Source organism: Scomber japonicus, chromosome 4 (assembly GCF_027409825.1).
Source record: "Scomber japonicus isolate fScoJap1 chromosome 4, fScoJap1.pri, whole genome shotgun sequence".
NCBI lineage: Eukaryota > Metazoa > Chordata > Actinopteri > Scombriformes > Scombridae > Scomber > Scomber japonicus.
The window spans coordinates 13,185,219-13,212,452 of record NC_070581.1 but is presented as its reverse complement, the minus strand read 5'-3'; the positions used below and the strand labels follow the sequence as shown (position 1 = coordinate 13,212,452).

Below are 27,234 nucleotides of genomic sequence, written 5' to 3'. Positions count from 1 at the left end.
ATTATACATAATTTTTTTGCAATAATCCCTAAAAAGTTATTGAACAGTCGTGATAAAGATATGTGATGGAGGCATGGTATTTTACAGTTTAACAATAAACGTTATCATCCAAAATGACATCAGTCTACTGAAACTGTAAACTTAACTGGGAATTTATTCAATATAACTATGAATAAAGAAACACATTTAACCACCCCCCAAAAATAACAAAAAAATCAGATACATATATTTTAAATATGAATTAAGAATATAATATACAGAAAAAGAAAGAAAATATATATTTGCGCAATCAGACAACATATGTTGATACCAATGTATAATATCAGTGAGGTTGTAGTTGTAATGTTTAAAGATGAATTAAAGATTAAATATGGCTTATATTTAAATGGAAGAAGAGACAGTTGGTGAGCCAGGGAAATTGGAGAATATAATTTAATAGGAATAGCGTGTAGCAAGCTGTGCAGAAAAAACTGCTTGTTCATCATTTGTCAACAGTTAATCCATTTATTCAGAAACCACAGCCTCGGACGAGCATACTAACATTAGATTATGTGTTCTGAGCACCCAAATACTTTCCGGTATTAAATGTTGTACATCACTTAAGAAGACCTAATGCAGCACTTATCTTTCTCTTCTCATCAGGACCAGTCCTTGCTGAGTAATGCAGTGCAGTGTCTGAACAGCTGCAGCCGTGAGGGGAGGGAGCTCGATCCTGATGTCTTCCAGAGGCTCGTGATCACAGCCCGCTCCATTGCAATCATGAGACCCAACAACTTGGTGCATTTCACTGAAACAAAGTTACTACACCCTGAGTCCGGTAAGAGTGACTGCTGTTGACGAATGTTGCATGAAATCATTATACTGTTTGTAATTATGATTTCATTAATTGCAGACACATTCAAAGTAAACTCTTCTAAGCAGCTACTGGTTAAAATGACTGTGTGTGTTGCTCAGAGGCTAAATAACCTCAGTGCCAGAGAAGACTTATTGATGTTCTTCTTTTCTTAATCCAGAAATGACAGAAGATGGGCAAAAACATGTGGATGGTGAAAGCTGTAATTTCATCACACAGCTGATGAATAACTTCTGGAAGCTCCATGCCCTGAAACCAAAGAACGCCTTTCTTGCTCCTGCTTGCCTGCCTGGTATGTGCAAACACTCAGACCCCAAAGTTTTGCAGCTTTTTTACTGACTAAGTTTAACATGTGTTGATAAATAATGTGATTGTGAACATGATTAGTTATAGACTCAGGTAGTAATGTCATGTAGCACATTTACACACAATATATGTATATTTTTTAGTATTTTATAAGTATTTTGATTCTGATACTTTATAACTAATTGCAAACAAGAATCAAAGTATGTGAATGTGTTTTTTTTTCTTTTCCCCCATCTAAGGTCTAACTCATGTCGAAGCAACCGTAAATGCCTTGGTGGACATCATCCATGCATACTGCACATGTGAACTTGATTACATCAATGTCGCCTCCAAAATCTACATGCAAATGTTGTTATGCCCTGTAAGTACAGTACATCTGTTCCTCAATAAAATCTCATTTCACCTAGGTACCTTGGGAATAAGTTCTGAAATATGAAATCACTGTCACTGATAGATCATTCTTGGACATCCTTACCATTGCTTTTGACTAAATGTTTATCTGAATACATATTTTTTTAATATACATTTATGCAGAGAGGGTTATTCATTATCATGATGTAATGATTTATTTAAATAACAGGAAAATGTACAGAATAATGATATATAGAAATTAATTCACATAAATATCTTCTCCCAATTATAGTTGGAACTCTTACATGGAGTACTGTAATTACTGTGTCAGGTAACCAATGAATCTCTGTTTGAACCATTTTCAGGACACTTCTGTGAGCTTTGCTTGTAAGCAGGCTCTGATCAGAGTGCTTCGACCAAGAAACAAACGGCGACATGTTACCCTTCCATCTCCCCCACGCTCCAACACACCCATGGGTATGTCTGTGCAGGCTTTACATAAAGATCCCATGTATTCACTGTATGTTGTTCTACCTGGGAGGATCTTTATCTGTAGATAGTTTGATGGAACTTGGGTATTTAAACATAGCATTGTATTAAAAAGCATTGTGACCATCGAAATTGAACCATTGTTTTAGTGTAGTCGAACAAATTGAATGTCTCAACAAATAACTTGAACTTGTGTTAAGGCTCTTATGAAAGAAAGTGGACTTAGATCTTGAAGACTTGGTTGGTTCATTTCCCTTATCAGGAGACAAGGATGACGATGACGATGATGATGCAGATGACAAAATGCAGTCATCAGTGCTGACAGGAGGAGAGGAGGGACGACAGGAGAGTCAGGAGCAGAGTGAAGTGGACCACGGCGACTTTGAGATGGTGGTGAGCAAAGAGGGTTGTATTTGACATGGCACATGATGAGTGGTGGATCCTGCTCATTAGTCATTAATAATGAAGCAACTAATAAACATGGTTTAGTTTATTTATTTATTTTCACAACACAACAGTAATCATAACAACCTTGAGCATCACTGCTGTGTTCAACTGTCAAATATATCTTTTGAAGTACCATTCAGTCTACACAGCATAAAAAATATGAATGAACTCAGCCCAAAAAGAAGCCACTTATAGTGTACATTGTTGTTAAAATAACAAACCTTTGTTTTTTGGCCTCATCAGTCAGAGTCAATGGTCCTGGAGACAGCAGAGAATGTCAACAATGGAAATCCATCTCCCCTGGAGGCTCTGCTCGCTGGAGCCGAGGGTTTCCCTCCCATGCTGGACATCCCTCCTGATGCAGATGATGAAACTATGGTAGAGCTGGCCATCGCTCTCAGCCTCCAGCAGGATCAACAAGGTCAGCAGCACAAAAACAACAACAATAATTTATGTGCCAACCCAGCTGCCAAAACACATCTAGAAAATATCCCCAGCAGTAATGAAACAGAAAGTTGAGATCAAGGATCTAAAAAAATCTTGGGGATGACAACATCAACAAAACTCACACATTTTAGTTACAAAATTATCATTTTCTATTTCCTACAGCTAGAAACACAGCCTAGTTATTGAAACCTCTCTGCAACTGAATTAACACCAGTTAACCTAAATTCTCATTAACTTGAATTACACAGATTTTCTACTCTGCAAATGTTTCTTCCTTATATATCAACACATTTTGGGCTAGTGCTTAAATGTATTGTGCATATTTTTGGCATTCTTAGGCAGTAGCAGCAGTGCCCTTGGCCTTCAGAGCCTTGGTCTGTCTGGTCAGGCGCCAAGCTCTTCTTCACTGGATGCTGGCACCCTTTCAGACACAACCGCATCAGGTAATAGGACCATCTCTGCAATAGTATGTGATCAGCAGAAAGCTAGGTTTTTATTTCTTCAAGTCAAAGGAGCTACACAATTCTTAAGATACAACACTTCAAAAATATTTTTCTCTAAGGTATCTTACATTGAAATAATTATTAATAAAATCATTCCACTTTAAATCTCACGATGTAATCTGTGTCACAGTCTGTGGTCTTAGTTCATCATTTTGAAATTAAAATTTAGTCTGTTACAATTTCTCAATTAGTTGTAAGATAGCTAGTTAAACCTTAAAAACATGGTTCAACATGAAAAAATATATATATAATATTTCATATTATTATTATTATCATTATTATTATTATTATTATTATCACTATCATTGTTATTTCAAAGTATAAATAAAAATCACATACCCTGGCCAGATGACTGCGTTGTATTTACTGTTACAGCTATTGCTATTATTTCAGCCCCGGCATCAGATGATGAGGGCAGCACAGCTGCTACTGATGGTTCCACGCTGCGGACCTCCCCAGCTGAGCATGGAGGCAGTGTGGGCTCAGAGAGTGGAGGTTCTGCAATCGACTCTGTAGCAGGGGAGCACAGTGGTGGGTGACCCTGAACACAACCAAATGCGAGATACTTTTTTAATACTAAATTAATGTTGAAAATGTTATACAGCACCAGTCAAAGTGTGGAAGCATTTGACTGGTGCTCTAGATATACATGTAAAAATGAGATCATATCAGTTTGTATAGGTTTGCAGAATCATTTTTAGACCATGTGATTTTTAGGACTCCCTCCAAACATATTTTACCTGACCATGTTTCCAGTTTACTTAGTTGCATGTTGCGTGTGTACAGTGTCAGGGCGCAGCAGTGCATATGGTGACACAACAGTGGAGGGCCACCCTGCAGGTCCAGGTAGTGTGAGCTCCAGCACTGGAGCCATCAGCACCACCACAGCCCAGCAGGAAGGTGAAGGCTCTGAGGGAGAAGGAGAGACTGAAGGAGACATCCACACAAGCAACAGGTCAGACATTTCATTCATTCGTGTTAAATTAAGTTCAAGTTTTAGCTCTGCTGACGTCTTTCCTCTTTTGTGTTAAGATACTCGATCTCTACCATCCCGCATGACTATGGGGAGGGCAGAAATTTAGAAATGAAAGCAGTAGATTGTTGTCGTAAAAAATACCACAGGAAGCACAATATGATTGACCCTGTTGCAGAGGAAAAATGTTACAAATACAAATGTACTTTTTGTATTTTGTGTCTCATCAGGCTGCACATGGTTCGTCTTATGCTACTGGAGCGCTTGCTTCAGCACCTTTCTCAGCTTCACAATGTAGGAGGAGTCCAAGCCATCCCATACATGCAGGTTATCCTCATGTTGACCTCTGACCTGGATGGCGAGGATGAGAAGGATAAGGGGGCCTTGGATGACCTGCTTGCACAGCTCATTGCCGAGCTTGGCATGCACAAGAAGGTAACCACAGTCTCTTTGTGATGAATCAGGTCTGATGTGTCATTATTTTACTAAACCACGTTGTCCTTCTGCAGGACGTGTCCAAAAAGAATGAGCGCTGCTCCATCAATGAGGTTCACCTGGTCATCATGAGACTACTCAGCGTCTTCATGTCTCGAACCAAGTCTGGCTCCAAATCCTCTTCTGAGGTAGATCATCTTTCTTCACACTTTATGGTTTGTTCAAAGGCGCCTTAATGTGCCCATCGTAGCTACTTGCATTGCAAACATAAAAGTTTCTATGTGTGAGCTTTTTCGTCCTAGTTTCATGTGTATTCAGTACTACTTGTATAGTGTAATACATGCTGCGTACTCCCCTTTGTCTCTCTTCCAGTCATCCTCGCTGATTTCCAACGCCACAGCAACAGCCTTGCTCAGCCTGGGTGCCATTGATTACTGTCTCCATGTGCTCAAGTCGCTACTGGAATTCTGGAAGAGCCAACAGGGCGAAGAAGAGCCTGTGACCACCAGCCAGCTCCTCCGCCCGCACACAGCCTCCTCTCCCCCAGACATGAGCCCTTTCTTTCTGCGGCAATATGTCAAGGTATAACATAACAAAATGTCTTTATCTGTAAGAAAATCAAATATTTGTATGAAGACTGTTAATATGAACTTGCTGTGTTGCCTTCAGGGACATGCTGCTGATGTGTTTGAAGCCTACTCCCAGCTGCTGACAGAAATGGTGCTCCGACTGCCTTATCAGATCAAGAAAATTGCTGACACCAACCCACGTATCCCACCTCCTGTCTTTGACCATTCCTGGTTCTACTATCTGTCTGAAGTAAGCATTTGAGTGTATTGGCCAGCTATGCCATATTCCTTTTCAACAACTGTCTCCACAGAAGACTTGAATACAACCGGTCAATTCTCTCTCCTTTTGCTCTTCAGTATCTGATGATCCAACAGACTCCGTTCGTCAGGAGACAAGTCAGAAAGCTGTTGCTGTTTATCTGTGGCTCCAAGGAAAAATATCGTCAGCTGCGGGATCTGCACACTCTTGATTCCCATGTGCGCAGCATTAAGAAGCTTCTAGAGGAGCAGGGCATCTTCCTCCGGGCTGGCGTGGTCACAGCCACGTCTGGCTCAGCTTTACAGTATGACACACTCATCAGTCTGGTGAGTGTCTTCTGAACAGACACTAAGATTTACTCATTCAAGGCTTTTTTGGATGCTTTCTATAAAATGTAAATCCCCTGAATTGTTTTTTTGTATTAATAAGCTAATATCTGGTTTACATAGTTGGGTGGTGTTTTTATTGTATTTTTCTGTACAGTATATTTCTCTGCTCTGTAATATTTCTGGCAGCTGCTTTAAGTATTAAGGTTTTTGTCACTTTGTTTGAGTGTAACATGCTTCTGTTGCTTCAGATGGAACACCTGAAAGCTTGTGCTGAGATTGCCACACAGAGGACAATCAACTGGCAGAAGTTCTGCATGAAGGATGACTGTAAGATTATTTAAATCCGTTTTTGTAAATGCTAACACATTCTTAAGGCCAGAGTTGTAAACATTGTTTGTGTCTTTTCTCTCTCCTCTTGTCGTTTGTTCTCTCTTCCTTCCAGCTGTGTTGTACTTCCTGCTCCAGGTCAGCTTCCTAGTAGATGAAGGTGTTTCTCCAGTACTGTTGCAACTGCTCTCCTGTGCCCTGTGTGGCAGCAAGGTGCTGGCCAGCTCCTCCTCCTCTTCTTCGTCATTCTCAGGAGGAGGCTCCAGTAGTGCTGGGCAGACGGGGACTTCTCAGTCCTCTCAAAGCAAATCCTCCAGTAAAAAGAGCAAAAAAGAGGACAAGGAGAAAGACAAAGAGGGTGAGGCCACAACTAAAGCTTTTTCATGCTTCATACTGCTGCTTATTTAGATAAAACGAATGCTATCATGTCACATGAGCCTGAACAGGATGTATGGATATCAAAAAATGAACAGTAGATGCCTGATTGTTGTACTTTTGTGGACTGACTACAGGTGATGGAGTTGGCAGCCAGGAGGATCAATTGTGTATGGCTCTGGTCAGTCAGCTTAACAAGTTTGCAGACAAAGAGACTCTCATTCAATTCTTGCGCTGTTTCCTGCTGGAGTCTAATTCATCTGCTGTACGCTGGCAAGCCCACTGCTTGGCATTACATATCTACAGGTACGGTTTAAACACATACAGACAGTTCACTGAAGTCCCACTCTCATACTGTCACTTCTCTCCCACACACACACTTACACAAGAAAACCTATTTAAATATTTCATCTTAATTTTAGACTAGTTTAACAATCATAAATAAAGCACCCGTGAACAAACAGTGGCATGAGTTTGTGAACAGAAACATTATTAAATGGTGAAATCATAACTGAGGTTGGTGGTTTTCTCTTGAATCTCTCTGTAGGAACTCCAGTAAATCTCAGCAGGAGCTGCTGCTGGAACTGACTTGGGCCATCTGGCCTGAGCTCCCTGCATATGGCCGCAAAGCTGCCCAGTTTGTCGACCTGCTTGGTTACTTCTCACTCAAGACCCCTCAGACAGAGAAAAAGGTTTGTTTGAATCCATTATAGGCTATTGTTCATCTGATTTTTATTCATTTAATTTACAAAACAAAAGATGCTTGTTTGGCTGCTCTTTCATGTTGTTAGGCTCTCTGGCTTAAGATACAAAGGCAATTTGACACATTAACAGAACTTTTCAATGTATGAATTATGAAAAAAAAAAAAAATTTAAAAATGCCCATGCTTGTTTTAAGTCTCGTTCAGTAGAATACTTTCAGTAATAATGCTGATACGTCTTTTCTGTCTGTTCCAGCTGAAGGAGTATTCCCAGAAGGCTGTGGAGATCCTGAGGGCACAGAACCATATCCTGACAAATCACCCCAATTCCAACATTTACAAGTAGGTCTAAACATGCTGTCTGGTGGCAAGAAGAATGCAATTTTAATAAATGGACCTTATCTGCATGAAAGTGTACTCATTTATGTTCTGTCCTGCAGCACTCTGTCAGGTTTGGTGGAGTTTGACGGCTTCTATCTGGAGAGTGACCCCTGCTTGGTGTGCAACAATCCAGAAGTTCCCTTCTCAGTATGTGCAAGAAAACCTAATTAAGCAGACACAACTTCAAGCTCAAAAACTATTTGGAATAAACACTATTACTGTTTTTAGTTAAACATGAATTGTTTCTTCCAGAATATCAAACTGTCATCTATCAAAGTGGACACCCGCTACACGACCACACAACAGGTCGTCAAGCTGATTGGCAGCCACACCATCAGCAAAGTTACAGTGAAGATCGGTGACCTCAAACGCACCAAAATGGTCCGCACCATCAACCTCTACTACAACAACAGGACTGTACAAGCTATTGTGGAGCTGAAGAACAAGTATGTTTCCATTTTCTGTTAATCTAACTTTTTACTCTCTTTATTTTTTGCTATTCACCTTCCCTTTTTCATTTCCTTTTCATATTTATAAAGCTAATTCTAGTATATAGTTAAAGCTCTTGCTCTTTCTGTTTTAAGGCCTGCACGTTGGCACAAAGCGAAGAAAGTTCAGCTGACTCCGGGACAAACAGAGGTGAAGATTGACCTTCCCCTACCCATCGTCGCATCCAACCTGATGATCGAGTTCTCAGATTTTTATGAGAACTACCAGGCGTCCACTGAGACCCTGCAGTGTCCACGCTGCAGTGCGTCTGTGCCAGCCAACCCTGGGGTGTGTGGCAACTGTGGCGAGAATGTGTATCAGTGCCACAAGTGCAGGTGAGCAGCAGGTTTCCTTGCAGTTGTGAGAAAATGAGGAGAAATGGTCGTAGACACTGAAGTTGATCGTATTTGAACTTGGTGTTTTTTTCAGGTCTATCAACTACGATGAGAAAGACCCCTTCCTGTGCAATGCCTGTGGTTTCTGCAAGTATGCCAGATTTGACTTCATGCTGTATGCAAAACCGTGCTGTGCTGTGGATCCCATCGAGAATGAGGAAGACAGGAAAAAAGTAAGCTAGTATTGGTAAAGGCCTGAAAGTGAAAAGAATCACTTTTATAGTCTCCAACTCTACTTTCAACGTAACCTTCCCCTCTTTTAATCTTTAATGTTTTGGTTTTCCCTGCAGGCTGTTACCAATATCAACACCCTGCTGGACAAAGCTGACCGGGTCTACCACCAGCTGATGGGCCACCGGCCCCAGTTGGAGAGCCTTCTGTCTAAAGTCAATGAGGCGGCACCAGAGAAGCCACAGGTCAGTAATAAATAAATATATATGTGTATGTGTATTGCAATAGCAGTGATACATAATTTAAAGCCCTCCAGCAGAACTGCTACAGTTGTGGCACTAGGTCATTGTAGTGTTATTTTAGTTGATTGAAGACAGTCCAATAGAAAGTTTAAAAAGTCTTCTATTTTTTTGTCTACAACTTTATTCCATCCACATTCATATCTTCTTTTTCTTATTTCCCTTCCAGGATGACACTGGAGCAGGTGCAGGTCTTGGCGCGTCATCTGCCAATGTGAACAGATACATTCAGCAGCTGGCTCAAGAGTACAGTGGAGACTGCAAGACCTCATTTGATGAACTCTCCAAGATTATACAGGTTAGAGAGGAAAACAAGTTCATTTTTCTTGCAACTGTTGGCTTTTTTTTATTGTTTGTTGTGCTCATAACTCTGGCTTTTTGTTCTTGTTCACAGAAAGTTCTTGCATCTCGTAAAGAACTGTTGGAGTATGATCTGCAGCAGCGAGAGGCTGCCACCAAGTCATCTCGCAGCAGCAGCAGCCACCAGCCCACCATCACCGCTAGCCAGTACCGTGCCCTCTCTGTGCTCGGCTGTGGCCACACCTCCTCCAACAAGTGCTATGGCTGTGCCTCAGCTGTCACAGGTCACTGTATCACACTGCTCCGCGCACTGGCCACTAACCCAGCACTCAGACAGATCCTGGTCCTCCAGGGGCTCATCCGTGAGCTCTTTGAGTATAACTTGCGGCGAGGCACAGCAGCCATGAGGGAGGAGGTACGCCAGCTGGTCTGTCTCCTCACCAGGTATTTCCCTCCTCCATATGTTGTAGTTAAATAGAAGAGTTGACTAGAAGTTGAATGTTTACATAACTTCAGCTCAGTGGCTAAAGCACGTCTCTCAACACTGACAGACTTTGGGACAGTAAATCCAACTGAAAATATATTGAAACAATAAATTAAACTATTTGCTGTGTGCACATAAAGTATGTTTTAATGGTGATTCATTAACGGTTTGTCTCTTGATTCCTTTCATATTTTTCTGGCTCAGAGATCACCCAGAGGCCACTCAACAGATGAATGACCTCATCATCGCCAAGGTGTCGGCTGCCCTCAAAGGTCACTGGGCTAATCCTGACCTGGTATGTCCTTTTCCATATCCTACATAAACCAGTGTTAATAAAATGAAAACACTGGGGAATTTTTTTTTTAAATTTAAACAACAACTTGCCTTGTTAACTTGAGAATTTAATTAGAATATGATGTCTTTGTTTTCCAAACAGGTTAGTAATCTGCAGTATGAAATGCTGCTGCTGACAGACTCTATTTCAAAGGAGGGAGGATGCTGGGAGTTACGATTGCGATGTGGTAAGCCTGATTTCCTATCTCTGATTGAAAGCTGACATGTGGCCTGTCCACTTTTCACTGAGGGGCAGATCATAGTTTTGACTTCTTTTCCAGGTTACTAAGGCTTTAAATCCTTCTTTCCCATTCATTTTTGTCTTTTTCTGTACAATGTGGAGCTTGCTAAAAAAAACAACACCAAAAAAACAACCCACTAATATTACAGACAATCCTTAAACTCTGTAGTGCTGGTCAGGGAGGAGAGAGATTGCTTAAATATTAACTGGGAACTTATAACTCTGTCTAGCCTCTCCATTGTTGACTCAACATTGGGAACAACCAGCTACTATCTTGTTTATATTTGACAGTAAATGAATGTATGGTGCTACAGTCATGGTTTGACTCAGCTATCCTGCATCTATCCTCTACGTCGTTAGAAACATCATTGTGATTAATTGCAAGTGTGGTCTGTGTCTAAAAGCACTGCGTTTTTTGTTCATGTAGCCCTCAGTTTGTTCCTCATGTCGGTGAATATAAAGACGCCTGTGGTGGTGGAGAACATCACTCTCATGTGCCTGAGAATCCTGCAAAAACTTATCAAACCTCCAGCTCCCACTAGCAAGAAGAACAAGGTAAATATTGTGTGACTCTGCTGCCCAGCTATTGCTAAGTTATGGTTTCCTCTGCATTAAGTGAGGCGTGTGTAATGTCACAGGTGCATTTTAGTTTAAGGACCAAACATAGTACCAGAGACTATTTTGCAATATATGTTCTAGAAGAAAAAACACTGAATGCCCTTTTATTTTAATCAGAAAAAAAAAAATCTTTAAAAATAAGCAGGTTTAGGAAATGCCAGCTCAGGAAATGTAAGAGTTACACATTCAATAACCACTTTGTGATGTCTGTTTGTTTTAAGGATGCTGCAATTGAGTCTCTGACCACAGTCAGGCCGTATAGTAATGAAATCCATGCCCAGGCCCAACTGTGGCTCAAGAAGGACCCCAAAGCATCTTATGAGGCCTGGAAAAAATGTCTCCCAGCAAGATGTAAGTACAGCTTTGGACAAATAGTCAGTACATCATTGGTTAAACACAGTGGTCTAAATTTTATAATGAAAACTAAGACTCGTTTTTCACAACTGATTTTATCTTGATCATCACAGGCCAGGAGAACATGTCGAAGCCTCAGGGGAAGGCTGAGTTGCGGAAGCAGTACCTGCTGGAGAAGTATGTGTGGAAGTGGAAACAGTTCATGAGGTCCAGAAAAGGTGAAAGCCTTTTCCCTCGCCTGCTCAAGCTGAGCCACAACAACTGGCTGCGGCAGGTAAAAAAAGAAGTGTTTTTGAAGCTCTGATTATCATCCTCATTAGTGCACATATAAATACCCTCCGTTAGAAACCAGATTATGAGCTAGTGACCATTTTAACATCGAGAAATTGTAATAGTATGTTTGGCCTTGTTGTTTCTTTAACTGGTCAGTGCAGCTACTTTAAACAAAATTGTTGTTATATTTGCTGCAGGTCCTCTTCACGCCTGCCACTCAGGCAGCCAGACAGGCAGCCTGCACTATTGTGGAGGCCCTGACCACAATCCCCAGCCGCAAGCAACAAGTCCTGGACCTGCTAACCAGGTATGAGCCTCAAACAGAAAGCAGCAAGACGAACAAACATCCCACTGTGCAGTATTATGAGATATACACAGACTGTCGTTAGATCACAGGAAGATTTCCCTAGTACAAAAAGTTAATGTGAAATGTTATTAAATGTAAAATTTATTGTACTGTTTTTATCGTATGCTTAGCTTTTGTTGGAGTTTACAAAACCTATTAAGCTGAAGTATGAAAACTGTTGAAAAGACCAAAAATAAAAACCCCAAGATTGAGGCACATAAAGTTTATCTGAAAGTCAGACATAGTGTAAAATCACTTTGTGTGTCTGTTAGTTACCTGGATGAGCTGAGCGTGGCTGGAGAGTGTGCGGTGGAGTACCTGGGTCTGTACCAGAAGCTGATCAAGCCAACTCACTGGAAGGTTTACCTGGCTGCTCGGGGAGTCCTACCCTACATCGGGAACCTGATTACCAAGGTAACACTTTTACCTAGCTGCTTTACAGGTTTTATTAAATGAAGCGAAATTCATTAAAATGAGCATTAATTTCTTGTACTTAAATACATTTCAAATGTTTGGTATCCTAACTGATGTTATACTTAATGTCAATTTCACCAAATATAATGATAGCTTTCAATTTATTGTTTAATTTTCTGTTTAGGAAATAGCCAATCTGCTGGCTCTTGAGGAGGCTACACTCAGCACAGACTTGCAGCAAGGCTACGCCCTCAAGAGCTTGACTGGTATGCTAGTTTTCATCCAATTGTTGATCTTACAATCAAATTCAACATGAGTAACACTTTTCCCAACCTTATAGAATAAATGATATAGATTTTTATACCACAAGCAGACTTCTAATAATTGGTGTGATGGGTGTCTCTGCAGGATTGCTGTCCTCTTTCGTGGAGGTTGAGTCCATTAAGCGGCATTTCAAAAGCAGGTTGGTCGGCACAGTGCTCAACGGCTACCTGTGCCTGAGGAAGTTGGTGGTGCAGCGTACCAAGCTCATCGATGAGACTCAGGACATGCTGCTTGAGATGCTGGAGGACATGACAACAGGTCTGCACTGACTCAAGTTCAGCCGACATGAAATCTGACCATGTTCCACAAAGAATCTTCTGTCATAAAGTAATGCAGAAAAAGCAATATGTGTTTAAAACAATCTTGTGTTCATAGGTACTGAGTCTGAAACCAAAGCCTTCATGGCCGTGTGCATAGAGACTGCAAAGCGGTACAATCTGGATGACTACAGGACACCCGTATTCATTTTTGAGAGACTCTGCAGCATTATTTATCCTGTGAGTTAGCTTTATCCTGCTGTATTTCAGTTTAAAAAGTCCTACAGATATTCCTCTGAAATCCAGTGTAGCTGTGAAGTTTCCTTCATCTGAAACTTCTGTCATCCTTTGCATTCAGGAGGAAAATGAGGTGACAGAGTTCTTTGTGACCCTGGAAAAAGATCCCCAACAGGAAGACTTCCTCCAGGGCCGCATGCCAGGAAACCCCTACAGCAGCAACGAGCCTGGGATAGGCCCTCTAATGAGGGACATCAAGAACAAGATCTGCCAAGACTGTGACCTGGTGGCGCTTCTTGAAGACGACAGTGGCATGGAGGTAAAATTACATATTTTAGCTGCTTTGTCTTATTTTTATTTCCATCCTCCTCATACTTATAATTCAATTTCTTGTTTTGTTGCTAGCTGTTATCAAACTATTCACTGTTTTCCATGCAATTCTAAAAGCTGACAAGTTTCAACAAATATTTGATGCCACCTTGTTCTCCTCAGCTTTTGGTAAACAACAAAATCATTAGCTTGGATCTGTCAGTAGCAGAAGTCTACAAGAAGGTCTGGTGCCCCACAAATGAGGTGAGTGTCCTAGTTAGTTTGTCAGTGAAAGAATTACCTTTTTACTGTCATCTGAAGTTGTTTAGATTTAGATTCAGTTCTTATAATGCTCTTTAAAGTAGTATAATAATGCATTTAGTGTTAGTAATTGAGTCTGCTTTCTTTTTTTTAGGGTGAGCCAATGAGAATCATTTATCGAATGAGAGGTCTGCTGGGAGATGCAACTGAGGAGTTCATAGAGTCACTGGATTCAACCACAGGTTAGATTTACAGTTGTTCATAATTATGAGTCAAAGCTTCTTTCACGTCTCATAATCTACTTGTTCTTTGCTGTCACTTGTACCAAGAAATGATGAACGTGTAACATCTCATTACAACAATGCCTTCTTACAGATGAGGAGGAGGATGATGAGGAGGTCTACAAAATGGCAGGAGTCATGGCACAGTGTGGAGGACTGGAGTGTATGCTGAACCGGCTGTCTGGAATTAAAGATTTTAAGCAAGGACGGCACCTGCTCACTGTAAGACATCTTTATTCTCTCATCTTCAAAGCAAACTGGAACACTGAAATTTCTTTGGTTATTGTTCAGGCAGCAGTTTATAATTGATTATAATGATAAAATAAATTGTAACATATTCCAACAAAAATGTTAGGAAGGAAGGCAGATCAAAGTCTGTATATTCATCACATTTTCAAGTTTTAATCCCATCAGCGTTAGCTCTTTTGTAACAGGTTAGCCATTTCAGTAGTTTACATAGAAACTCCATCATTGGCTGTATAGTCTGATATTTACAGGAGCAGAAAAGATACAGTAGTTGCTTGTGCAATCATTAACAACAACCACAGAGCAGCAGAGTTAACTAGTGTCTCTTTCACTCACAGGTTTTGCTGAAGTTGTTCAGTTATTGTGTGAAGGTGAAGATCAACAGGCAGCAGCTTGTCAAACCAGAGATGAACACACTTAACGTGATGCTGGGAACTCTAAACCTGGTGAGTGTGTAACATTGTGTTGTATTGGTTACATTAGTGTGGAGGAGGTTCAATCTGGTGCAGAAAAATACAACCAAATTTTGTTTCATTTTTCTCCAGGCTATATAGTTGTTTTTTTTTTAAGTGTGTTAAAACAGTACATTTCTATGTCTGTTTTCAGGCTCTAGTGGCAGAACAGGAGAGTAAGGACAGTGGAGGAGCCTCCATAGCAGAGCAAGTTCTGAGCATCATGGAGATCATTCTGGATGAAGCCAATGCAGAGATCTCAGAGGATAAGGTAAGCATCGAAAACACATTCACCCCTCCAAGTAAAGAAGAAATATAGAAACCTCTGACACTATAGTATTACCAAAACCTCAAAAATCCTCCTAAATTGTTTGCTTTAAATCTGGACTTGTTTGTTTTCTGCAGGGTAACCTGCTGCTCACTGGAGACAAAGATCAACTGGTCATGTTGTTAGACCAGATCAACACCCTGTTTGTGCGCTCCAACCCCAGTGTGCTGCAGGGTCTGCTGCGCATCATTCCATACCTGTCATTCGGTGAACTGGAGAAGATGAGGATCTTGGTGGAGCGCTTCAAACCATGTTGCAGCTTTGACAAGTGGGCATCACTCTGCTTTCACTTACAAATGAGAGAATATGTGGAGTTTTAAAAATGGATAATGATAAAGCTTTAAATGGCTGTGTTCTCCCATTAGAAAAGTTGTTTGATTGATTATGGAGGGAATCTCAAATTTCAGACAGAGTTGCGATGAGTTTTGGTATTGAAATTTGTGACTGAGTAAAACTGACCTCTTTTTTTGTTTCCTAAGGTACGACGAGGAGCATAGTGCTGATGACAAAGTGTTTTTGGACTGCTTCTGTAAAATTGCTGCTGGAATCAAAAATAATAGCAACGGCCACCAGCTGAAAGATCTTATTCTCCAGAAAGGAATCACTCAGAGTGCATTGGACTACATGAAGAAACATATCCCAAATGCCAAAAAGTATGTCTCATTTAGTTTTGAGTGCACAAAGATTGTCCTTCAAAACCTGTGATGTAATCAAATCTACAGTATGTGCCTGATTAGATCAACCATTTTCTTCTTGTCCTGAACTTTCTCATTAGTCTGGACGCAGATGTTTGGAAGAAGTTCCTCTCTCGGCCAGCTCTACCCTTCATCCTCAGATTGCTCCGTGGTTTGGCTACCCAGCATCCCCCCACACAGGTACTGAATATTCATATTGGAAAAACTCCACTGGAGCTGATTACGCAGGAAAATCTCCATATATGCCGATTACCAAAGTTTAGAGACGGACAATTCAAATATTTGATCTGCGTCTAAACTCAGCATCAAAAACCTTGGACTGTATTGACTGGATGTTTTCTTTCCTCTGTGTAGGTGCTGATAGGCACTGATTCAATAACCAACTTGCACAAGCTGGAGCAGGTATCCAGTGACGAAGGCATTGGCACGTTGGCTGAAAACCTCCTGGAGGCACTGAGGGAGCACAGTGACGTCAACTTGAAGATTGAAGCAGCCCGCAGGGAAACCAGAGCAGAGAAGAAACGCATGGCTATGGCCATGAGACAGAAAGCTCTGGGAACACTGGGCATGACGGTACTCTTCCTCTGTTCTTTAACTTTTTCTTTTATTTCCTTCATTGTATTTTAACTACTGTTCATTTATACCTCTGCCATCATTAATACAGCACAATGATAAACTGATGAATTTGTTTATATGTATGTGTCTTTCAGACCAATGAGAAGGGGCAAGTGGTGACCAAGACCTCACTGTTGAAACAGATGGAGGAGCTCATAGAGGAACCTGGCTTAACTTGCTGTATCTGTAGAGAAGGTTACAAGTTCCAGGTACAACCACACAGCTGAGATGGTGACAGAAAGTTGCACTCTTTAGTTTGGATTAGATCATTTTGATTATCAGACTCACTGATATAACTAGTAATATAACTAATAATATGAAACATGATTGCAGCTGACTTACAAATCTTCATGTATACTGAACCAACTTGTGTTTTGAATTAATGTCTCGATCCTTGTCTTTCTTTCTCTAGCCAACCAAAGTCTTGGGGATTTACACTTTCACAAAACGTGTGGCCTTGGAGGACTATGAAAACAAACCTCGCAAGCAGCAGGGCTACAGCACTGTGTCGCACTTTAACATAGTTCACTACGACTGCCATCTGGCAGCTGTCAGGTAACAACATCTACATTTACCTGCTGACGTTCAGAAGACCTCAGAAATTCTCTGCTGTGATGTTTCATTCAGTATTACAGAGATTTTTAATTTTCCTTTTCTCCGGAGCAGGCTGGCCCGTGGACGAGAGGAGTGGGAAAGTGCCGCTCTCCAGAACGCCAACACCAAGTGCAATGGACTGCTTCCTGTGTGGGGGCCACATGTGCCAGAATCAGCATTTGCTACATGCTTAGCAAGGTTAAAATATAAATCAGCACACTGACAGACATTATAATATTCCTTCATCAAGCAGACAGTAAATCATTCCCAACTGAATTTCTCTCTGACACACAGGCACAACACATATCTGCAAGAGTGCACAGGCCAGCGGGAGCCCACATACCAACTCAACATCCACGACACCAAACTGCTGTTCCTTCGCTTTGCTACCGAACAATCGTTCAGCGTGGACACAGGAGGAGGAGGCCGAGAGAGCAACATCCATCTCATCCCCTACATCATCCACACTGTGCTCTATGTGCTAAACACGTATGTACCTTTTTACCTGACTCTAAAAAATCCATTCAGTCAGTTCCAATGACCAGTTTCTAGAGTTTCATGAGGTATAAAGATGACACATGAACTATAAGTCCCTCTATGTAATCAAATTTGGCTGGTATTGACTATCTCCCTTTGAAAACTCTGCCTCTGCAGTACGAGAGCTACGTCGCGGGAGGAGAAGAACCTGCAGAGTTTCCAGGAGCAGCCATGTGAGAAATGGGTGGAGAACTCATACGAGGTTGAAGGATCGCACTATTTCACCATCTTGGCCATGCACATTATGCCACCTGAACGCTGGAGGACTTCACGTTTATACTTCCTACGAAGACTCCTGGTCACCGCACACGCCCGCAAGGTCTCAGCAGTCGGCACCAACAAGTACGACACTTTTGCTTTTTCATTTTCTTTGTTTTTACACAGAAATATTTATAGTTGGAAAAAGTTAGGAGCATGTCTTACATAAATATTTGCTTGCAGATTTGTGTTTGATTGTACTGAATGCTGTGAACCATATTCAGTAAAACATTCTTCTTTTTTTTTTTTTTTGCTTTGATTATCAGACTCACAGATAAAGCACCAAAGGAATATGCAGTCTATCGCTCGCCTCTCCTCTTCTGGGGCCTGGTGGATCTCGTCTACGACATGTTCAGGGTAAATGTGTTCAGATTTAAAAACCATTGTTCATGTTGATGCCACAAACGCATCATGATGATATTCTCCTGTACTATGCATGAGATCAGGATGCTTTTATTGACTGTGTTCTGATTTGTCTTAGAGAAATCACCTATAGAGACATGTTTAATCCATCTTTTTAGTGTGTGAATCAAATGTAACTCATAACACAGGCTTGGTGAACAGTGATGCAACAAAAGGAAAATCTCTTAATGCAGTTAACCAAAGTTTTGACTGCAGCTGGACAGTCGTACAGTGTTGTTACTGGAAGCACAGATGATGTAACATTTGAAAATGTGTCAGCTGTCACTTGATGAACTTATCACACTGCCTCTTTCTTCTATTCTCTTTGGCTTTGCAGAAAGTACCCACCAGCAACACAGAGGGGGGCTGGTCCTTCTCGCTGGCAGAATATGTCCGTCACAACGACATGCCCATCTACGAGGCCTCAGAGCGCGTGCTCAGGTCCTTCCAGGATGAACTCATGCCCGCCGAATCCTTGTCAGAGTTCTTTGATGTAGTAGGTCAGTATATATTCACGCCTGATCACCTCTATACCTACCTGCTCAATTGTGTAAACTGAAAAATACAAAGACCTTTAAAAGCGACTCAGAAGCTCCCAATGTTAATCAAAGAAAATTACTACTTTTGTCATTTAAATAGTCCAATACAGACTGTGTGCATGTCATGTTTGTCTGTGACTTAACTGGAAGAAAAGACCAAAGTGTCAGTAATCTTTCTCTAGTTGGAGTGTTTGCTGCCAGCAGGTTAAATGACAGTTTGTACTTGGCCCACATTTTTATTTACTAAGTCATGTGGGTGTAAAAATTTGATTTAATTTGAGAGCACGACTAGCCTACGATGACTCAACTGACAGAGCTAGAATGTCTCTACTTTGTCATCGTAACTGCTTGCTTATGTTAACAGAAAATGATGTTTCTCTTCCAGGTCTCCTTTCTGATATCGCCGACCCAGACCTCTTCCTGCAGGATTTGTTGAACTCTTTGCCCTGATGGCCAACCTCACCCAACACCCTCCAAAAGAAAAAAAGAAGAAAAAAAACACAGCAGCCCTGCAAAATAACGTCGGGACACCTACCAAAATTCTTTCTCTTTTTACACACTGACACACACGCAGAGTACACACACACAGAGTATACACCATGCTTCCTACTCACCTCCCTCCCCATACAACAACTTCAAATTAAACTTAAGCAGAAACTATGTGTAGTCTAAAAATCATCCACTTCTGGCAACATCTATGTAACATTAACACAAAAAAAATACAACGCTGTTAAAGAACGGGGGGACACACACTCTAAAACAGAATTTACACGTCGCTCTTCTGATTGAGACCACGTTGATCCAGAGTTGAGGACGTGACTCGGATTCTCTCCAAGCTTGAGACGAGATCTGGGACCCGATGATAATAGAACCAGAGACATTGTGTGTATTTTCTGGTTCGTGACTATTACCGCCAACAAACCTGAAGCTTCATCGTTGTTGTGTCTTTAAAGGACATCAGAGATCGTCACAGAACGGCAGGCTGCTTTCTGTGCTGACGAGAGAATCTAATTATTCATGCTTGATAGATAACCGAGGGAATATCTTGTGAATTCTGTTTTAGGGTGGATGTTTTCAGGCTTTTCCCCTCCCTGTATTGGGTGCAATGTTAAGATAACTAAAAACAAGTTTTGGGATTTGACCCACCACATATTGAGAGTGGAATTTGATTTTATCTTGTTTTTCCTTTTTTTGTTTCTTGGGTTAAAGTTTGTTTTTGGTCAGGGCTTTTTAAAATGGCAGAAGTGTCACATGGTTGCGAGCTAACTTGTCCTTTTCTTCCAGGCTTTTGCTGTTTGGTCTTCATGTAGGTTCTAACTGGAATTTGAGTGATGGACAGGAAAAAAGGTTTTTGTTTCATTTAGTGCGTATGTTTAAGGTTTCTTTTATCAACCTCAGAAGCAACATGGGGAAAATAACGATGAATAAAAGTTTGTTTTAATTTCATCCTGTGACGAAGGGAACTTTGGACTTGTGAAAGATTCCACCTGTTGCAATGAAATTTCAGACCTGTTTAAATTAATAATAAAACGGACTTGCATTATATCCTTAAACACTTTTTTCTTTGACTTTTTTTTGTCATTCAGTTTGTTTTTTACCACTTCCTTTACTAAGCCTCTCTTCTCTGTTTGTTAAGATATGGGTAATCCCCAAAATAACCGGCAACACTCCGGACTGATTTCTGGAAAGCAAAGTGCCGCTGAGTTTTCTCCTCAGCGATTGATCACCTTCTCAACATACAGTTAAAACAGAGTCCTTGTACTTGAGAGCTGAATGCATGGTGTGGAGTTCACCCAATTTATTGTTAATTCGCCTATTCCCGCTGCTACAATGTTCAAATGTTGCTGAATGTCTGCTTTTTGAATTTAGTCTATGATTAATAAAGCCGTAATAATTCCAAATCTGATCCAGGGTAACCTCTTCTGTTCTAGTCACAGTGTCACATAAGGAGAAGCACATGTGTAAATGATACCAATTATGATAGATGTACTTAACTGCTTCAGTTTCAGGGTGCTGGATCACTGGCACAACTTACAGACACGTAACATAACACAACCATCATTAATGTTATCAGTTACACCTGTGCTTTCCCTGCTATGACAAGTAAAGGCTCCAGCAGATCATACACACTACTACACACCAGGGTTACCAACAACTGATCATGTTGCTCTGAAAGCTAAATTAGTGTCTCACCTCCACAATGTCTTCTGCTATATTACACCTGAAACTGTAGCAAAAGCTGCAAGGACTTTCAATGGAGATTTTTCACTTGTGCATCTTGAAGTTTTTACCTTGGTTTTTGCCTATATATGAGGCATTATAGTATAAAGGCCACTAGGAGGCGACATTCTTTAAAACATTGAGATGTGTGAGACATGACAAGTGCAGCTCCCCATTTCCAGTGTAAACTGTGAATAACAGGATTTATTTTTCTACCAAACACTATGAATGGCCAAAATCTGTTAACTGGCATCAGGAAATAATCAACACAAACCAACGCAGTGTAAATATTCAATGTCAATTTATTTTCACTTAGCATATGAAAGCACATATTGCACATTTCATTTTAGACTTGATTTGAAACATTTATACACAGCAACTAAAAGAAACATCACTCACAATGTCCTGAAAACATTAAACATATAGTATGCATTGGCATAAACACTTCACCTTTATACAAAGGAATATGGCTTTTAATTCCACAAAACCTCAACAACATGGTCTTTAAGTGACCTGTCTCAAGGAGTTCCGAGGGTTAAGGCATAAAATGCACATTTAAAGGCCCATTTTGGCCCAATAAGATCACAGTGTTCATGGTCACAGATGATGGGAAGAAACTCATCTTTTCCATATTACTGTGGAGAGGAAAAACCCAAATAAAATAGGTTTAAAACAGAAAAAAGGCTTTAAAAAAATAGATTTGTTTTTCCATTTGGATCTTCTTGACACAATGCTGCTTTGTTCAGTGCATCAAAACTTGTAAATAGATCTCATTTCATCATGTACGTGTCCATTCTTTACTGGCAGTACAGCGGTGCCACATCCTCGGCAGGTGAAGGGAACAGCCGCATGGCCTCTCTGGAGGATTTGGTATAGCCGTTGTGGAAAATCAAGGCTTTTTTCACTGTGAAGAAGGAGACCGTCTTGTCCCACACGTCAGAGCTGGACATGCCAGTGGTGAGTTGGCTCTCCAGGGCTGAGCAGACCCTCACTGCTCTGTCTGTGCACTTCCTTTCCAAAATCATCATCTTACACATGCTGAGGAGAGAGAGGAAGAAACAGATGAGTGTTGGATACACAGAAGAGAAACCCGTTTTAAATGTGTCTAGTAATCTATTTTAAATGACACATTAAGTACATTTCCATCCTTAACACTGGTGGCATGTAACTGTGCAAACAGTTTTTTGAACGTGTCCATGTTTTTAGATTAATGTCTCTGAGATTTCTGTTGCTGCAACAATATAACAGAGGTGAAATTACAGAGGAAAAATTACATTTATCTCAAGATTTTCATTAACTACGTTCCTCTAAGCAATAATCCCTATAAAAACTGCTTTCAGTATCATCTGTACTTGGTTAAATGGTTAAAGGTAAGTGAAAAAAGGTTTTTTTGTCATTTAGGTGAACTAATCCTTTAACAGATCACTTTGAACATCTACCCCAAATCCAGATGAGCTTTCAATCAGTATTGATAAATTACTGAAACAGAATTAATCTATGAATTAAATTCTTCTATCACCAACACTGATGGCTTTACAAAACCAAGATACTAAAACATTTCTGACCCTAGAATGACCTTTTTGATGAATATAAAGTCACACAAAAAGAAGCTGATGATGTTAAACCAACAACTTCTAGAGTTTTCTTCATTAGAGCTTACGTTGTGTGCTGATCCCTCATGGTTAATATGCAGTCAGAGGTGGCGTCTCGTCAGTCCAGGCTGGTGTGGGGTTCAAGAGGCGTTCAGAGTTATGATTTTACCCTCTGAGTCATTCCTCCTTTTTATACTTATAGCAACTCTCTCATCGATTTAATGTGATGCTGGTTCTCACAGTGTTTAGCCAATCACTAAGCAGAGTTATGACAATAGGATGTGAATAAATTAGTTGAATTCATGAGTCACAATGGCCCCAATCTAAACAAACAGGTGGGAGGGGCCCTCCGCAGGTCGCTTGTTGCTTGTCGCTCAGCTGATGCGCAACAACAAGGCAGATATCCTTGTTATTGTATAGACTGGCAGTGATATGTGGTGGGAACATGGAGGAAAACATCTGCCTGAAGACCTCCTACATGGAGAAGAAGTATGTCTATTGAAAAAGAAATAGTGGACAGAGATGTTAAGTCTGAAGTTGAATTACTTTTTAAAATTGGAGTAGGCCTAAATGTAGAAAAAGTGAAATCATCACACTTAATCACATTTTTTTTATGTTGACAAAACAACACATGGTATCTATGGTAACTTATATTTCTGTCTTAAATGTTTATTTTCCTTTTTTGTTGCATCAAGCTCATAATGTGACTCAATATTCACTTCTAGAACTTTTTATCTAGACAATTTAGAAGTTTTCCTTAACAAACTTAGGGGATCAAGTTTCCCATCCTACACACATTCACACAAATACAATCACGCACACATACACACACCCTAATTCTTTTTTAACTTTCCTTCTCTATTTCAGCCTCTCCAATTCTCACGGTGAGCGTCTCCCATGCTTGATTGGCTGACAATAGCGTAAGATCCGTCCAGATGGTGTGCCTGGAAGCCCTGTTGACAGCCCTGTGTGTATGTGTGTGTGTGTGTGTGTGTGTGTGTGTGTGTGTGTGTGTGTGTGTGTGTGTGTGTGTGAGTGTGTGTGTGTGTGTGTCTCTGTCTGTGTGTGTTGGGAGGGGGTTGGTCACTCAATCTTTGTTCGATGGGGCACACTTCCTTTGTGCGGCTGGCCTCAGTGTCATTAACACTGAAGTGTGGGAAGCCTGGGACCACAGCGGCTCCCACGTTCCACACAGGCAGGAAGGGAGCGTGTGACTGAGACGTGGCCAGCGGCAGGCAGGTCAGCCAGCTGTGAGTGTGTGAGTGTGGGAGAGAAAGTGAATGAGAGTGTGTCAGTCTATGGCTGATGTGTGAGCATGTGCTGGGAGTGTGGAGGCTGTTGGGATGTTTACAGTTGAAGCACTTTTCTCCTCTGACAGTTCAAATCATGTTCATCTACCATAAATTAAAGATGACAGACTGAACTTCAAAAGCTACTGAGTCCTTTCTACAGCAAAGTATCCAGTGTTAGTGAGCGCTGATCTTTCAGTGATTTGAATAGAGAGTTAATATCAATTCAATGAGCTGATATGTTTCAAACTATCTGAAAACATCAAAGTAACTCTAAGTTTGTGCTTTTGTGAATGGTAGATTTATCCGAAACTTCTTTTCAAATCCTACATGTTTCTCTTTAAGATTGAATGTTAGTATCTGAATAATTGTTAAGTTAGAGAAAACATCCTGTGATATGAATTAATAATATAATTATGAAGCAGAATTATCCTTTAATTTTAAATTAGAAATAGCCGACATCATATAATATAAAAAAGAGCTCAGAGAAAACAGAAATCTAACTTTGGCAAATGATTGTCATGTCAAGTGTTCATAAGAATCTGATTAATAAAATATGGTGTCAGTATGTTTTGGTGTGTATGCTCTTTTTTTTATCCAGTAGATTTTTTATAACAAAACCTAAAGAGAAGCTATTTTTCTATCCATCTCTGAGCCTTCTCAACTGTTGCACCGCTCCATGAGGGAAGTCTGCCGTGTCAAACTGGTGGAAGTGGCTGCATGTTGGTCTTTTCTAATGGTTGGCCCTCTGTAACACCCACGTGTGCCTGGTGGCAGAGGCACTTTGTGCTCAATTACGCCGCGGTGGAGATGACATGAGAGAGCGGCGTGCTTCCCTCTGGGGTCACCACTTTCCCATATCAACACAAGCACTGGGTCACTCTCCCAGCTACCACCCCCCTCACCCCTCCCCACCACACCACCCCGGGCTCTTTCACCCTCAGTCTATTCCTCCACCTGCTCCCCGGAGACACACTCATTGTCCCCACGGCTATAAACACTTCATTGAGCATGTGGCAGCCCTGCGTTCCTCAAAGCCCTTCCCAGTGCTCTCATTGGCCCGGGGACTGTGAGAAACTCCAACAAGCCCAAGACCCACACATTCATATGGAGATTTGGGTGTATAAATACAGGGCAGAGGCAGAGGAGAAGGCAGCTCAGATTCAACTGGCTCTTCAAACCGAGCAGAACAGCTCTGACTCACAGCTATGGCACCCACTGTTTTTGGACAAGCAAACTTCTCTAAGGATCACCTGACTCCAGCTCATAAGGTAAACACTATTGCTATGAATTCACTTAACTCCATTTTTGAATTGTTTTCATTTAGTTTGAAAAAAATTCCCAATATTCAAATGAACTAAATGTTTTTTCCTTTTCATTTTCAGCTGAGAAAGCCAATGGTGGAGAAACTGCGCCGAGATCGCATTAACACCAGCATCGAGCAGCTGAAATCCCTGCTGAGTCCTGAGTTCCTCAGGCAGCAGCCTGACTCCAAGCAGGAGAAGGCCGACATCCTGGAGATGGCTGTGTCCTATCTGAGGAGCTGGCAGCAGCAGAAGCAGCAGCAGCAAGCCAGCATGACCTCCGGCTTGATGTCGGCCAATGACGGCTACTCCTGCTGTGTGCAGGAGGCCGTCAGCTTCCTATCCCACTGTGAGGTCCAGACTCAGGCCCACAGGCGATTGCTCAACCACTTCCAGGGTCTGCAGGCATCCAGCAGGACCAGCCACAGTCTCTGCACAGTCTCCCCCCCGGGGTCACCACTCCATCAGGTCAGCTCCAGCAAAGGTGTGAGCCAGGCTGGCTGTGATCTATGGAGACCCTGGTAGGATGGAAATAGTCGCCTCCACACAGAGAGAGAGAACCACGTCTGTGAATGTCATGGACAGCAAGTTAAAGACTCACTGAAGTCTGTTTCCTTTTGCTTTGGCAGGAGATTCAATATTGTCTTAATAGTGTGAAGAAACAGGCACAGTGTGCCGGTATTCCTTTGGAAGGACTGAAATGATTCAGGTTTTACTGAATATGTACACCATGTGTGCATGGTACACTTTATATTTTAAAGTGTTTACTCTGTGATTGTGTTTATTGTTCCTCCGGGAAAAAGAGAACCTCAAATGTTGTTTGTTTTGCAAACATTACTGAACTGACTTGTTGTAAGACCCACATTGGGTTAAAACGTATTAGTGTCTAAGACACTGTTTGATTTATGTGTTTAAACTTCTATCATTGATACTGAGTATCACAGACATGTTTCATCAGCTTTTTGCTGATAAATCAATAACATCCCATAAATGGATCCAATGGATCCTTTTTTAATGTAAATCTTCTTATGATTATACTTTATTATGACTATTTGTGACCATAATTTGGCCTATGTGTGAAGGAGTATAATTACTGTACTTGCTGATTACTGTTCAGTTGTGATGTTCAAATAGATGTTTTTTCATCTTTAAATGCTTACCTTTTATAAAGGCTTTTTGTACTGAAAACATTGATCTTTAGTAAAAGACTCTGTTGAATTGCTTCCCTGAGAAGATTGTCTTTGAACATTGAAAAAATAAATGAAAAACTTCAGATGAAGTTTTGCAAACATAAACAATAGTGGTGTTTTTACTTTTCCTCAGAAATCTGCAGAATGCTATCAGAGGACAGACTACATAGAAAATCTCATATAAAAACAGAAGTTTGTGTGTTTGCTGAAAAGAACAAAAAGCAGGACTGTTAAAACTGAATGAGATACAGCTATGATTAAATGAATTCAGGTAGGGAGCAGCTAGTGTTTTAATTAAGATTTTGAGGAAATAAATGCAGCATCTCTGTATAGGATTAGGCACATGTATTCAGTCACACCTGTTTATCTCAAGTGAAAGCAGCTTCACTGTGTGCCTTGCTCAAGGGAACAGTGGTGGTTGTGTTTTGAGGGAGAGCACGAATCCTGTAGCAGTCTGTCTGGGAAGTACTAAAACTGACCCAGTTTATCATGTAATTATAGCTTACTAAAAACTCTACATGTTCACATTCAGCTGCTTCAATAATACATCAGTGTATTCATTTATTTGAACAGTGTACTTGAGCCATAATAGATGCTACATGTAAAACTATAAAGTGTCACAATTTGATTGGAAACACAATCTACAAGATTCAAAATGATTTGCTATTCTTCAACACACTTGTGAAAGAAGAGCAAAATATTATTTATTCTGGTACTAAAGTGTACGCAAAACATAATATCACCATGCACAGATCTTGAGAGGATATATTTTTATTATGAGTTGAATTGAACAGTGGTGCCACACATTTAAAGTTTTTATATATAAAATTATAATTTGTACT

General features: G+C 40.8%; 2 protein-coding genes across 5 annotated transcripts in view; both read left to right on the top strand.

The window, feature by feature from the left end:
* The window catches only part of ubr4 (ubiquitin protein ligase E3 component n-recognin 4), a 48,558-nt gene extending 28,523 nt beyond the window's left edge, over positions 1 to 20,035 (top strand). For 2 of the 4 annotated variants that reach the window (XM_053318191.1, XM_053318189.1), the window contains exons 51-104: positions 643 to 817; positions 1,014 to 1,145; positions 1,399 to 1,520; positions 1,876 to 1,987; positions 2,262 to 2,392; positions 2,690 to 2,867; positions 3,232 to 3,336; positions 3,790 to 3,927; positions 4,183 to 4,351; positions 4,600 to 4,804; positions 4,879 to 4,992; positions 5,177 to 5,386; positions 5,474 to 5,623; positions 5,731 to 5,958; positions 6,210 to 6,288; positions 6,404 to 6,646; positions 6,801 to 6,969; positions 7,211 to 7,355; positions 7,621 to 7,706; positions 7,805 to 7,892; positions 7,998 to 8,191; positions 8,330 to 8,569; positions 8,664 to 8,802; positions 8,920 to 9,045; positions 9,269 to 9,397; positions 9,494 to 9,843; positions 10,088 to 10,178; positions 10,320 to 10,404; positions 10,885 to 11,012; positions 11,297 to 11,426; positions 11,543 to 11,703; positions 11,900 to 12,009; positions 12,321 to 12,462; positions 12,647 to 12,728; positions 12,871 to 13,044; positions 13,162 to 13,283; positions 13,402 to 13,599; positions 13,773 to 13,853; positions 14,005 to 14,092; positions 14,226 to 14,353; positions 14,716 to 14,823; positions 14,984 to 15,100; positions 15,235 to 15,425; positions 15,637 to 15,810; positions 15,933 to 16,032; positions 16,207 to 16,425; positions 16,563 to 16,676; positions 16,880 to 17,022; positions 17,134 to 17,259; positions 17,356 to 17,550; positions 17,716 to 17,940; positions 18,123 to 18,213; positions 18,596 to 18,758; positions 19,183 to 20,035. In XM_053318191.1, the coding sequence (XP_053174166.1) occupies positions 643 to 817; positions 1,014 to 1,145; positions 1,399 to 1,520; positions 1,876 to 1,987; positions 2,262 to 2,392; positions 2,690 to 2,867; positions 3,232 to 3,336; positions 3,790 to 3,927; positions 4,183 to 4,351; positions 4,600 to 4,804; positions 4,879 to 4,992; positions 5,177 to 5,386; positions 5,474 to 5,623; positions 5,731 to 5,958; positions 6,210 to 6,288; positions 6,404 to 6,646; positions 6,801 to 6,969; positions 7,211 to 7,355; positions 7,621 to 7,706; positions 7,805 to 7,892; positions 7,998 to 8,191; positions 8,330 to 8,569; positions 8,664 to 8,802; positions 8,920 to 9,045; positions 9,269 to 9,397; positions 9,494 to 9,843; positions 10,088 to 10,178; positions 10,320 to 10,404; positions 10,885 to 11,012; positions 11,297 to 11,426; positions 11,543 to 11,703; positions 11,900 to 12,009; positions 12,321 to 12,462; positions 12,647 to 12,728; positions 12,871 to 13,044; positions 13,162 to 13,283; positions 13,402 to 13,599; positions 13,773 to 13,853; positions 14,005 to 14,092; positions 14,226 to 14,353; positions 14,716 to 14,823; positions 14,984 to 15,100; positions 15,235 to 15,425; positions 15,637 to 15,810; positions 15,933 to 16,032; positions 16,207 to 16,425; positions 16,563 to 16,676; positions 16,880 to 17,022; positions 17,134 to 17,259; positions 17,356 to 17,550; positions 17,716 to 17,940; positions 18,123 to 18,213; positions 18,596 to 18,758; positions 19,183 to 19,247 (7,908 nt within the window). In that variant the 3' untranslated portion in view covers positions 19,248 to 20,035. Of the gene's footprint in view, positions 1 to 642; positions 818 to 1,013; positions 1,146 to 1,398; positions 1,521 to 1,875; positions 1,988 to 2,261; positions 2,393 to 2,689; positions 2,868 to 3,231; positions 3,337 to 3,789; positions 3,928 to 4,182; positions 4,352 to 4,599; positions 4,805 to 4,878; positions 5,020 to 5,176; positions 5,387 to 5,473; positions 5,624 to 5,730; positions 5,959 to 6,209; positions 6,289 to 6,403; positions 6,647 to 6,800; positions 6,970 to 7,210; positions 7,356 to 7,620; positions 7,707 to 7,804; positions 7,893 to 7,997; positions 8,192 to 8,329; positions 8,570 to 8,663; positions 8,803 to 8,919; positions 9,046 to 9,268; positions 9,398 to 9,493; positions 9,844 to 10,087; positions 10,179 to 10,319; positions 10,405 to 10,884; positions 11,013 to 11,296; positions 11,427 to 11,542; positions 11,704 to 11,899; positions 12,010 to 12,320; positions 12,463 to 12,646; positions 12,729 to 12,870; positions 13,045 to 13,161; positions 13,284 to 13,401; positions 13,600 to 13,772; positions 13,854 to 14,004; positions 14,093 to 14,225; positions 14,354 to 14,715; positions 14,824 to 14,983; positions 15,101 to 15,234; positions 15,426 to 15,636; positions 15,811 to 15,932; positions 16,033 to 16,206; positions 16,426 to 16,562; positions 16,677 to 16,879; positions 17,023 to 17,133; positions 17,260 to 17,355; positions 17,551 to 17,715; positions 17,941 to 18,122; positions 18,214 to 18,595; positions 18,759 to 19,182 lie in introns of all 4 variants that reach the window. The other 2 variants (XM_053318190.1, XM_053318188.1) reach the window with 1 other exon arrangement.
* Positions 20,036 to 25,045: 5,010 nt separating this feature from the next.
* LOC128357814 (transcription factor HES-5-like) lies at positions 25,046 to 25,727 on the top strand. The gene is made up of 2 exons (XM_053318200.1): positions 25,046 to 25,169; positions 25,284 to 25,727. Exons 1-2 carry the CDS (start codon positions 25,107 to 25,109, stop codon positions 25,725 to 25,727), a joined length of 507 nt encoding a protein of 168 aa, XP_053174175.1. The 5' UTR covers positions 25,046 to 25,106.
* Positions 25,728 to 27,234: the final 1,507 nt, after the last annotated feature.

Coding starts and splice junctions, on each gene's coding strand:
- LOC128357814 (XM_053318200.1), top strand. CDS start 25,107: ATGGCACCCACTGTTTTTGGACAAGCAAACTTCTCTAAGGATCACCTG. Junction 25,170..25,283: donor ACCTGACTCCAGCTCATAAG/GTAAACACTATT, acceptor TTTCATTTTCAG/CTGAGAAAGCCAATGGTGGA.